At 46.9% G+C, this 12,806-nt stretch overlaps 1 protein-coding gene across 9 annotated transcripts in view; it reads right to left on the reverse strand.

Annotated features, from left to right (window-relative positions):
- The window catches only part of BPTF (bromodomain PHD finger transcription factor), a 142,445-nt gene that overhangs the window by 45,118 nt on the left and 84,521 nt on the right, over positions 1-12,806 (reverse strand). For all 9 annotated transcript variants that reach the window (XM_055130748.1, XM_055130747.1, XM_055130746.1 and 6 more), the window contains 4 exons: positions 12,381-12,510; positions 11,293-11,431; positions 9,571-9,750; positions 5,118-7,392 (listed from right to left, as the gene is read on the reverse strand). In XM_055130748.1, coding sequence (XP_054986723.1) covers positions 5,118-7,392; positions 9,571-9,750; positions 11,293-11,431; positions 12,381-12,510 — 2,724 coding nt within the window. The remainder of the gene's footprint in view (positions 1-5,117; positions 7,393-9,570; positions 9,751-11,292; positions 11,432-12,380; positions 12,511-12,806) is intronic.

Genomic DNA, 12,806 nt, shown 5'->3' on the forward strand with positions numbered 1-12,806 from the left:
GCAGCAACAAAAGAGCTGAAAATGTTGACATTTTCTCAAAGAAGTGAAACAAAAACAAAAGAGCCTCAAAATACATAGTGGACAGAAAATTAACATTTGAACCCAAAGGGCAACTGTGCAAACCAGACTATTACTAGTGCAGACGATTTAAGACCAGTGTGGGGCTGGAGAGCTAACACAGGAGGGAGGATTTGGCTCGGTATGAGGCCAGTGGGGGGCTGAGGCCCAGGCTGCAGGTGGTCTCTGAGCCTCTGATCCCTGGGCACCGAGTGTGTCCCCCCTGCTCAAAAACAAAACAAAGAAAACAAACAGAAAAGAGCAACAACAAACCCAAACCAAACAAACAGAAGTGTGTATTTCGGAATTCCGTAATACAATGACAGAAAGCAATTCTGTAATACTTTGTCCTAAAAACAGGCTATGCTGCATTAATTGCTACTCAGGAGACAGAGGAATCTTTATTGTACAGGTTCTGTGTACAAATGAGCGAAACATTTTAGATACTTTAAAAACATACTTTAAAAAGGCTGGAGCAATAGCACAGCGGGTAGGGCGTTTGCCTTGCACGCAGCCGACCTGGGTTCGATTCCCAGCATCCCATTTGGTCCCCTGAGCACGGCCAGGGGCAGTTTCTGAGTGCAGAGCCAGGAGTGACCCCTGTGCATCGCTGGGTGTGACCCAAACAGCAAAAAAAAAAAAAACCAAAAAAAAAAAACAAACAACAACAACAAAAATACCATACTTTAAAATGAATTTACAATTGCAACGAGTATCAAGTCCAAAAATGGGCTTACGATAGCACTGTCGTCCCGTTGTTCATCTATTGGGCACCAGTAACATCTCCATTGTGAGACTGTGTTGTTACTGTTTTTGACATATCAAATATGCCACAAGTAGCTTGCCAGGTTCTGCCGTGTGGGCGGGATACTCTCGGTAGCTTGCCGGGCTCTCTGAGAGGGACGGAGACATCGAACCCGGGTCGGCCGTGTGCAAGGCAAATGCCCTACCTGCTGTGCTATGGCTCCAGCACAGTAAGGGCTTACTATGGGATATATTATAGCACTCTAGGTTATCAATTCTCTATTACTGACAGTAATTTGTTGGGAGCTCTATACACCTGAATATATTGGTTATTGTGATAAAAAATTTAAAATTAATTTGTTTTCCCCTTTAACAGATGTCCAAAATGAAATGATCTTAGTGGGAGTGGGGCGGGGTCTACACCCATCAGTGCTCAGGGATCACCACTGGCCGGGCTGGGGGATCATGTGGGGTGATGGGGAGTCTGGGTCAGCCACACGCAAGACCAGCGCATAACCTGCTGTCCTATTCCGCTGGCTGCCCAACGATGAATTTTAAACCATTTGCATTTAAAGAACAATGCTTTTGATTCTTTTTTTTATTAAACTTCTTTATTGTTCTTTCTATACTAGTGGTGCTCAGGATTCACCCTTGCCTGTGCTCCTGGTTCGCTCCACTGGTGCTGCTAAGGGCACCATGTTTGTGCTGGGGATCAAACAAGTGTCAGCAGCACGCGAGGCCACAGAACCCCTACGCTCTTTCCTGGTCCCAAGGCTTTCAACTTGTGCCATTATGACAAAAAGGTCCTCGATGAAAAAGATGCTGTCGTTTGTGTTTCGGGAGACACAGCGGGCAGTGCTCAGGGCCACTGTTAGTGTGCCCTCGGGCCCTTCTGAGCAGTGACAGGGGTGGAACCACAGCCTAGGAGTGCAACGCACGCACAGCAGCCCTCTGAGCCAGAGCTCTGTCCTGCAATTTCTCATCTTCCCCTCTCTCCGTCTGCAACGTCACTCTTTCCTTCACTGGGCAGTGAATCCTCTGACTCAGCACAGCTGTTACACTAGAGGGAAAATGTTCACGAGCTTTGTAGGGGTGCATGAGAGGTAGCATGCCTGTCACTCCCAGACCATGCCAGCAGAAAGACCTAGGGAGCTCTGGACGTGTGGGGCAAAGCAACTATTTATTTGGGCAGAAAAGTTCATTCCCATCCTCTCGAGTCTCACCTTTAGGGTCAAACAACTTTTTGGGCTGGAGACAGAGAAGGGGGTTAAGCACCTGCCTTACAGTGGCCGACTGCTGTCTAGTCCCCCATACTGCACGGTCCCCTGAGCACTTCGAGGTCTGGCCCTAATTTACTGGGGAGTGAACCTGGGTCGGCTATGTACGAGGCTAGCGCCCTCCCTGCTGTACTACAATGTTCCGGCCCCCGCACCCCTCCCTATTTTCTAATGGGAAAAACACCAGGTAAGGGGCAACCTCACACATTATCAGTCTATTCATTCATTCTTCATTCACTAACGCATTCAAAAAGTAACTGAGGGCTGAGGGTCTGGCTTGCAAGCGTAGGGCTTGGGTTTAGATCCCTGTCACTGCAGAAAAGAGCCAAAAAGCAAAAACAAAAACAAAAAACAAACTCCAAACTGCTGTACCTCCAATGAAAGGAGCAGGGGATAGAGGAGTCAGAGCTGCTGCCGAGGAAAGCAACAGGAAGGGTCTCCTGAGTGATCTAAGAGGTGGCTCCCAAAACCAGGATTTGGGGACATCTGACGAAGCAAGGGGCAACTCGACTGGAGGCAAGTGTGCAAAAGCGCACACATACACCCGTCCCAGAAATCATGCCTGGTGTGTTCTGGCTGGCGGGGAGGGGTGTGGAGGTGCAAGGAGAGAAGGCAGAAGCCAGAGTGCACAGCGCCAGCTGGGAGGAGGAAAGAAAGATTCAAGGCGGTTCCTAGTAAGGCCTCTCTGAAAGGGATCCAAGGTTGGGCTGGCTGGACAAGGAAGCCCACCTTCCCCGAGAAGCGCGGTAGAGATGGCCAACGCTTTCCGCCCTGCAGCCGTCATTATGTCCTAACTACCACTCAGGCCTGGTCAGCCCCATCACGCTCATTCACAGGAGACCAGGCGGAGGGCCTTCCTGGCGGCACTGCAGAGACGCTCCCAGTGCACGGAGACAGAATCAGGGCCTGAGAGCAGGGTGCAGGGGACAAGGAAGTCCTAGTGAATCCGTCAGACAAGTTTTTCACTCCAGGCTGCTCCACCTGAATATTAAGTCACTGAAGCTCAATAACAGGCCCTGAGTGGCCGCAGCTTCTACTGCAAGCATCAGCCCTATTACTTCAAGTGTGAATGTAAAAATGAATTCCCCACGCATGATTTTTTTAATAGAGATTCATGTTTTAAAAGTGAATTCTAGAGTGAAATATAACATATATTTGTAAATCAGTATATATGTGTATATATATACACCCATGCCTTCGTTATATCGAAAGGATGACATTACCCTCAACTTTAATATAAATTTAGATGTGATTGTTTAAAATGTTTAAAACGTACACGAAGGTATTTCCCTTCATTAAAACATGAGAAATTAAACAGGTAGGAGCTGTGGTCACAGTGCCTACGAAAGCGTAACAATCCAAGGTTCCTCAAGGCCAGGCCTGCAGACATTAGCCACAGCAACACTTGGTCGGGAGTGGCGTGGAGCCAAGTTCTCCTGCTGGGCCGACCCCCACCTGCCACTTCAGGCCAGAAAAGAGCGAAAGCTCCGTCTCCACAGCGGCCCGGACTCTGAGTGGTACATTGTACACAGTAACTTTTCCAGCGGGAAAGAAGTTACCTGCAGGACAGGCAAGGACACATTTGGGGACCGCTCTCAATGAAGAAAGCAGAAAAGTGCAGAGTAATCCTACAAATCCATCAACTGTAATGGAGAGTTCCTTGATTCCCTGCAGGATTCTGCAAATCCTTCATTGCAGGCCCTGCAGAGAAATTGGACTTTTCAGCTGTCTCTATTGAATGTGTCATGGAGTGATGATATTTGAAATCAAAACAAGAGATGAGTTATAAAAAACTTGGTCAAACTCACTATGACTGGTCAACTTTATCAATTAATTCCACGAGAGAATACTCATTTACATTCGTGGCGGGGCGGGGAGTGTCTCTGCTCATACTAGCCATCTGGACTAAACAAACCAGTATGAGTCCAATTTAATAACACACAGAAATGAACCCTAAGGAGAAATGAGCTTAAAGAGCTCCACTGCCTGCTGAGGTTAACCATTTCGTGACCCTCGCAAGAATCTGTCCGCACCCAAGGCTACTCTGGCTGCGTAAGCAAGTCCCACAGAACTCTCACCCTTTCAATGTTTCTCTACCTTCTATATCATGGAGGGGGCAGGGGAGGAGGGAGGGAAGATAAAAAGAGGAGGACATGGCAAGGACAAAGTTGTCAAATGTGACAAAGTAGATAAAAGTACTGAACTGGGATTTAGAAAAACCAGGCATTAATCCTAACTCTGTCCCTTCATGAAACTTAATATTCAAGTAAACCTGACAAGAAGTTTTAAGATTCATTCCCTATGATGATACTACAAGATATCATATACTTATGACTCATCCTCAAAGCTTAGTGCCCAGAAAATTTTCAATTAGGGCTATTCCTGGGCTTAAGAAAAAATCCTGCAGAATTTTTTAGGAAGGGCCACACCCGGCAGCGCTCAGGGCCTCCTCCGGGCAGGGTTGGGGGGACCATGTGGTATGAGGGGTGCCGAACCTGCACCGGCTGAGCGCAGGGCCCCCACCCTGCCCACTGTACTATTGCTCCTGCCCCAAGACACTAATTCTCGTATCAGAAAAGGATTACAGAAGTGTTTATCATGCAATACATGACATATGTACATCGTAGGGAAGTGTGTATGATTACAGGAACATTTCTTATGCTTTATCTTTTTATGAATCCCCTCACAGAATTGAAAGACAAACATGGCTCAACTCTGATGATCTAATTCCCAGCGCAAACACATAGCAATAACTTGTAAATTTAGACAACAAAAACAGTCATGCTTGACACGCTCCTTTTCCTCCTGTAAAAACAATTTTCATTTCATTTCAATCTTCCATTTTCATCCCATGTTTCTTTAACTATTTTCCTCTAAGTAAACTTGAATAGCTACCAGCTGGCCAAGCGAAAAACATTGTGACTCTTACGTCCATTAGGATCTTAGCTAAGAAGTTTCTCTCCTATCTCCGTAACATTTTTCTCATTATGAAACTTTTAAAATCTCCTCCCGTTCCCAAATACATTTTGAAGAACGTACCTCCAGGTGATCCCAAAGGTGGGTCTAGGAGAAGGGTACGGCCAGATATCCAAGGCAGGCTTGGCATTATAATTAAAATAAGGGACTTCTCGGATTCCTCCTTTCCTGGCCAACTTTTTCAAGTCATCGTTAGGCAACACAAATATGCTCTTCTTGCTGCTCTTGGTGACAAACTTTCTATAGGACGGCAGAGCTGTACCTGAACGCGTCTTCTTGGGCCGCGAGAACTTCATGAGCTTCACTTTATCCCGCGTGGAGTACTCCTTGCTCACGGTCATGGACGTGATGAGCGTGCCCCCGGCCGTGGTCAGGGAGTCCGTGAGCGTGGTGGTGACCACCGTCCGGCTCTGCTCCTTTACGGAGATGATGTCCACGCTGCTGTCCGTCGGAGGCGTGGACAACTTGGTGACCGTGGTCGTGGTGGTGGTGACAGTGGATTTGGCACAATTTTCCGTGGACGAGACCACGGTCTGCTTGTCGCCCTTTGCCACCTTGATGACGGTTTTGGACTCCGTGGCCACCGTGGAGGTCAAGGTGGTGACCTCCGTAATGACGGTCTTCCTCCGGGGCTCGCCGTTGATGCTCTCACCCTTGCCGGTGAGCAGCCCGTTCTCATCCACGAAATCACTGCTGAGGTTCGACTCCTCGCCGGAGGGGACGGGTGACGGGCTGCTGGGCTTCGCTTCCGAGGTTTCCACTTCCATGTCCTCCACCTGACTGGTGGCACTGCCTTCCGGACACGGAGGCGGGGGAGTGGCCGGGTGCACGCCCCCGCCCGCCTCAGCCGCCGCCCGGGGCTCCAGGCCCCCCGGGGCGTCCCCCTCAGCACCCGAGGGTCTCCGCAAACACGCTTTTGTTTCTACGTTGTTTTTTTCATGAAGCTCCTCCATGACGACATCGCCATTCATGAAGGGCTTCACGGCGGCGGCGTCCCGAACTGTCAAAGGCTTGATGTCATTTTCAGGAAAACTTTTACTTATGTTGTTAATCTTGGGCTCGATATCGCAACCTCCGTCTTTACTCTCGGGGGTCTCCTTCAGGTACTCCCCTTTGGAAAACACTTTGGGTTTATTGTCTCGGCCATTGATCTGGAAGGAACCCGCTCGCTGGCCTTTCCTTTCAGACTCCTGGTTTTCATGGCTCTTCCTGTCGGCGAGACCTCTTTGATGGATTTGATCGAAACACTTATTGACAGGTTTCTCCTCTAACTTCTGCTCCGAGCCGCGTTTCTGGCCGTTCGCTTCCGTCACCTGGTCCTGCAGCCTGTCGGCACAGTTTCCTGGGGACGTATGTGGAAGGGGCTGGGGCACCGCGTCCTCGGCTGCCTGCTCCGGGAGGCCCTCGCCGCTGTTCTGAATGACCATGTCCTCTTCACTGCTGTCCTGCACGGACAGCGTATCGGAGCTGTTTTCCAAAGCGCTGTTGTATTCCGAGTCACATCCCAGTTTGCCTTCCGGGTCCGAGGCTTTGGACAGTGGTGGGACATCTCTGTCGTCACTGCTTTTGGGTCCTGAGGGCCGGGAGGGACTCTGGGACGGAGAGCCCATGGCGTCGCTGCCCTCCTGCGGGCGTGCCTCTTTGCTCTTGGGGATCAAAGCACCAGTCTCACCGGTGCCGGCTGGTCTCGAGCCACCACCAAGAAAGCCGCTTGCTTCTGTGTCCGTCCTGATGGGCTCCTGGCCGCTGCCGGGGGTTCCTGAGAGGCTTTCATCTAGGTCATTTCCAACAAAATTCTCTTTTCGACACTGTGTTTCTGGACTCTGAATGGAGCCATCATCTACTTGATCCCTTGGATGATGCTTATTTGTGACGTGATCAGCATCACTGGCTCCGGGACTCAAGGAGTCCTTTTGGGAACAGCCCTGGGCCAAGTCTCCTGATTTCTCGACGCCTGCATCAGGGCTGGCTTCCTGCCGGTCACCCTGACAGGCGTCCTTTGCTTTTGCCGTCCCCGAGGCCTCAGACAGACTTTTCACAGAACACGGGGAAGTCTTTCCTGATCCCTTACATCCACCTTCCACCTTCATTTTTTCAAGGCGCTGTTTTTCTTCCAGTGTAAACTGCTTAATTCTCCTTTCCAGGAGTCCATCTAGCTTGGAGGATTTGATTTTCTTTTTATAACTAGTCCGTAGATGAAAACCCTCGCTAACATTGACCACATCTACTTGAGACCCTTCCTGACAGTTTATATGTGATTCTGTTTTCACATCATCTATTTCCATTGGTTCTTCTTTAAAGGATTTATTGTTGTCGGAATCAACGACTTCTTTGACATCTGTAAAAAAGAGATATTTGAAGAAGTGTTAAATTTCCATCTGAAATGTGGTACTCATAATAGGTTCTATAGTGAAAATTATCAACTTTTCTTATTTTCATTCAAGAGCTTAAAGAGAAATATCTATTTCAAAGTTCAATTGATATGTGGTTAAAAAGGATTCATGAATAGGGCTGAGTTCTATAAAAGGTTAAAAAAAAGTACAAGGGGCTGGAGTGACAGCACAGCAGGTAGGGAGGGCGTTTGCTTTGCATGCAGCCAAGCCGGGTTCGATTCCCAGCATCTTATATGGTCCCCTGAGCACCGCCAGGAATAATTCCCAGTGCAGAGCCAGGGTAACCCCTGGACACAGTCAGGTTTGACCCAAAAAGGAATAAAAAAAAAAAAAAAAAAAGGGAAAGTACAAATAAGGGGGCTGGAGAGAGAATCCAGCAGTTGAAACATTTGCCTTACATGGAACTGACATGGATTTGATCCTTGGTACCTGGTACAGTCACCCAAGCCCCTCCAGGAGGGATCCTTGAGCAAAGCCGCAGCACATGTGGCCAACAAAACACTCTTTCTCTCCCCACCCCCACCCCAAATATTTAAATACGTGAATATTCCAGTTCTTAAGTGCTAAAATTGATGGAATGCTATGCTGGAACATCCAGTGACACTTAGTAGACACACACAGAACTTCATGGAAGATTTTGCAGAGTGCTCGTGGTTATGAAATATCTTAAAGCTCATGTTCGACCTCACTCCTAGCTTCTTCAACTGTGGGCTGCAACCCCGTATCATCTAAGTATGGGAACAGTAAGAGGCTTCTCCACGTGCAATGACCAAAAATCAATTCTGAATCAACTGTGGAACAAGTCCAAGGTGCATTTTGGCAGCACTCACCCACGGAAAACACTTAAGAAGCCCTGATTTAGCTTATCTAGTTAAAACTAAAGATAAACCCTGGAAGGCTGAGAGGAGGGCGTGGGGCTGAAGGACCCCGGGGCTGAGGGCTCAGGGTCTCAGGCACGGCCCTGGGGCTGGTGAAGAGCATCTGCTCTCCGGACAGGAGTGTGTGCGCAGCCCGACGAGCAGGAGTGTGAGCGCCGCAGGTGAAGCAGGAGCAGCCCTAGGACGCAAGGGCTGGAAGCAGAGCGATTCCCACTGAGCACCACTGCCGGAGGAGAGACCCCACGTCACTACAACAGTGACAGTAACGAGGCAAGGGGCCAAACACAGGCAACTGGGTCGGCAATGACACAAATAACCAAATTTACTGATAAAAATTTCTACTGAACAAAACAATCCACAATGGGGCTGGAGCAATAGCACAGCGGGTAGGGCGTTTGCCTTGCACGCGGCCGACCCAGGTTCGAATCCCAGCATCCCATATGGTCCCCTGAGCACTGCCAGGAGAAATTCCTGAGTGCAAAGCCAGGAGTAACCCCTGTGCATCGCCGGGTGGGATCCAAAAAAAGAAGAAAAAAATCCATAAAAACAGTTGATGCACGACCAAGATAATTTTGTTCCCATGTCCTTAGACCCGAGTGCATGTCCACAGAGGGCTACCGAGTAACCTGTATATAAAGATTCTTACCAGGGGTAATGCTCTGGGCGCACTCCTGGCTGTGCTCGAGGAAGCAGATGGGATGGTGGGAAGGATTGAACCCGGGTGCAAGGCAAGTGCACTCCCTGCTGTACTAGCTCTCTGGCCCCGTATCAGCGTTATTTGTAGCAGCCAATCAGTCAAACAATCCAAATATCTACCACCTGACTAATGGGTAAGTAAAATGTGGGACATCTGTACAATAAACTCTTATTTGGAAACAGGATGAAGATAGCCGATATGTGCATGAAATTTGAAAATAGGCCAGTGGGTGAAACAAGGCAATCACCACGTACCACGTGATTCTAGAGCACCTGGATGCCCTCGGAGCCTGGGGCTTTAGCTAATGTGCATGAGGTTGCTCAGAGGCTGATGGGTGTGCTGAGGGCTGACAAGCTGTACAGAAACATTACAAACCAGTGCATGTACATCCTGAACGGTGAATTAAGGGAGAAGATGAAGAATGGTTCGATCAAGATAACGCAGTACGGGCTGGAGTGATAACACAGTGGGTAGGGCACTTGCCTTACACGCACCGAACCGGGTTCAGCTGTGGCCCCCAGACGGCCCTTCGCAAAGCTGTGTCTTACCTTGGTCCTTCTTCTCAGTAGTCCTTGAAATCTCCATCTCACTTTGGTCTGTTCCTTTCGTAGAACCAGGATCATTTACCTCGCCTTTCTCAGAATCAGGCTCTGTTTTTATTTTTTTTGGACTTCGTGGACTTTTTCTTCTATCTGATTCATCCATATTTTCATCCATATTATTTGCGGCTAAAGGGGACCAAATTCATAGTAATTTCAGGTACCTTGAATGTTAGCGATTTAATACTTCTACCTTAGAGAAAATTACCAACTTATTTCCCAGAAAATTCTAACATATGAGTGTGTGGGTGATACTAAGCTGGGCATTTTTTTTTAAAGGTGAGGGGGTGGATGGCTGGGAGTAGGGGGAGCCCTCCAGACAAGTCTTGCCAGATGGGCCATTGGTTCAATGCCAAACTTTGAGGATAGGTGCTAGGTACCAAGCAGTGCTCAGGGACCTCAGGCTAGGTGGTTCTGGAGATCCAATTGGGGTCTGATGGCAGGCCAGGCCTGTGCCTCAACCCTGTCTTCTTTCTCTGACCCTACTGTTAGGGCTTATCTGAAAATTCTGGAAGCATTTCAGATGAGTTTTAGAGGTTTTTATGTTGAGATTATTTCAACCTGGGTCAAAAATATTTAATTATGTCCCTAGAATATCCATATCAGGGTTTCTAACATGTTCTTTGTGACAGAACCGTATTATGATTAAATAAAGGCTATGAAGCCCTATCAAGAAATTAAAAGAGCACACGCAAACTTCTATAATCAATTCCAATAAAATTTTGGATATCCTTTTATAGTTGATCCATGATCCCATATTAGGAATAGTCAAATCTGTATCACTGAATGAAAGAAACTTGGGAATGACTCCTGGAGGTGCTCAGGGGATCAAATGGGATGCCAGGGATTGAACTTGGGTCAGTGGCATGCAAGGAAATATCTTCCCCACCGTACTACAGAGTCAGCTCCTGAAAGTATTCTTCTTCACTTAAACCCAAATATCCTAAGCACCAGCACAGTAGGAACCTATTTTTTTGTTAAAATGAATGATTCCTTACATCAGGAGTAAGTACGTGACTGGTGTGACCCAAATATTAAAAAAAAAAAAAAATCCGGGAGGGCAGGAGGGGTGAGTGGTGGGGGACTGGAGAGATAGCACAATGGGTGGGGAGCTTGCCTTGCATGCGGTTGGCCTGGGTTCAATCCCTGGCGTCTCAATATGGTTCCCAGATCTTTACCAGGAGTGACTCCTGAGTGAAGAACCAGGGATAGCCCCTCAGCATCACCAGGTGTGGTCCCAAAAGGAAAAAGCTCTATTGAGCCAGAGCAACAGTACAGAGGGCAGGGCATTTGCTTTGCATGCAACTGACCAGGGTTTAATCCTCAGCATCCCATATGGTCCCCCCTGAGCACTGCCAGGACCAATTCCTGAGTGTGCAAAGCCAGGAATAACTCCTGAGCTCTGACCCAAAGGAAAAAATAAAACAAAGCAAAATCAAAACCCTCAAACACCTAAAAAGCTGTATCATTTTCATCTTGGCTTAAATAAAATTCTAGCCATCTAATCCTGTGAATTAAGGTAATACTAAAGACTTTAGAGCGTAAAGCATAAATTTAATAATTTCTGAATGTTCTTCTAAAATTTTCAGAAAAACACTAAAATACAGATATTGCGTTACAAGGTTTAAAAAATAGGAATCAGAAATAATTATGAATGAAAGCTTTACTTACTTCCTTCTATTGATTTTCTGTAATTCACATTAGTGTTGCCTGGCAACTTAGGAACAAACCTATACACATGAGTTTTACTAATCCAGCTCCAGCCACCATATCCTGTTACTCTGTATTCCTCTCCTTTCTGCTTCCAAACCTGGTATAAATAAAAACATTCTCATTAAAACGGGGTTAGACTGATTTCTAAAGCACTATGGCTATGCAATTTTTACCAAACAGCAAGGCAATTAAACGTATGAGTGAAATAATTTTAGGTATATGCAAAAATGTTTCTACTTCTAATATGAAAAGTTAACAAAAATTTGGTCCCGTCATTAGTTCCAATAATTGGTCTAAAAATACACCTATAGTCTACTAACGTAAACCTAAGCGTAATTTTAAAAATGCAGTATATTCAACTACCCTGAGATTGTCCCCAAAGTAAAATTATAAAGTATTCATAGTTAACTTTTCGGATCATTTTTAGCAGATGATTCATAACAACCAATACAAACTAAATTATTTAGGTCCTGCTCTGGGGGGAAGCTTGAAATATCTGAAGTATGGTGGTGGGAAGATATGATAGGGGAATTGGGTGTTGGAATATTAAACGTAATAAGTTATTGTGAACAAGTTTACAAAATTAAATAAAAAAAAAACAAAGAATTCATAGTTGGAAAATAAAGTTCAGAAATGACTAATGTGATTTTTTTTTTTAAATCTTCTTTAGGTGACACCTGGCAACACTCAGGATTACTCCTGGCTCTGTACTCAAGAATCACCTGGTGTTACCTGGGGGACCATACGGGGTGTCAGGGAGTTGTACCTGGGTTGGCCGCATGCATGGCAAACGCCCTCCCCGCTGTACTATCGATCCAGCCCTGACTGACACTATTTTCTATGACTACAGGACGAGGGAGAGGGCTAAGAGGGCTGGAGTCCATGCTCTGCATGCAGGAAACCTGAGTTCGATCCCTGGCACAACACAGTCCTCCAAAAATGACGAGGAGCTAGAAAGAGCCCAAAGCACAGCCCAGTGTGACCCGAGGTGGGGGGGGGGGGGGGCAAAAATAAAAAAGTAAATCAAAGATTCTAACAAAAATTACCTGATGTTTAACGGGAAATGTGTATTTCACCCAGGTAGCCTGCTGCATTGTTTCTTCTTCTTCCTGTTTTTTCTCCTTTTTTTTCACTTTCTCCTTTTCTTCTCTTTCAATCGATGTCATCCTATGTAACCTAAGAGAGAAATAAAATATGAACTTTGGCGAAAGAGAGAAGAAAAAAAGAGCACTGAAAATCAGGAAGACGAAAACAAAAGGTGGTTACTCTAATCTTACAACCCAGCTGGATCCGTCGGTACGGAAATATCAAAGAGCTCCAGAAAGGGCAAGAATGAAACTCGCCCTCCTCCCAAATGCCCACCCTGACCAAGGGGCACCTCTTTGGTTCAGACCCCGACCAAGGGGCACCTCTTTAGCTGGGACGCATGTCCTGCACGGTCCCTCCAGGCAACACGCTCTAAGCACACAAAG

This window comes from Sorex araneus, chromosome 3, assembly GCF_027595985.1.
Source record: "Sorex araneus isolate mSorAra2 chromosome 3, mSorAra2.pri, whole genome shotgun sequence".
Classification (NCBI taxonomy): Eukaryota; Metazoa; Chordata; class Mammalia; order Eulipotyphla; family Soricidae; genus Sorex; species Sorex araneus.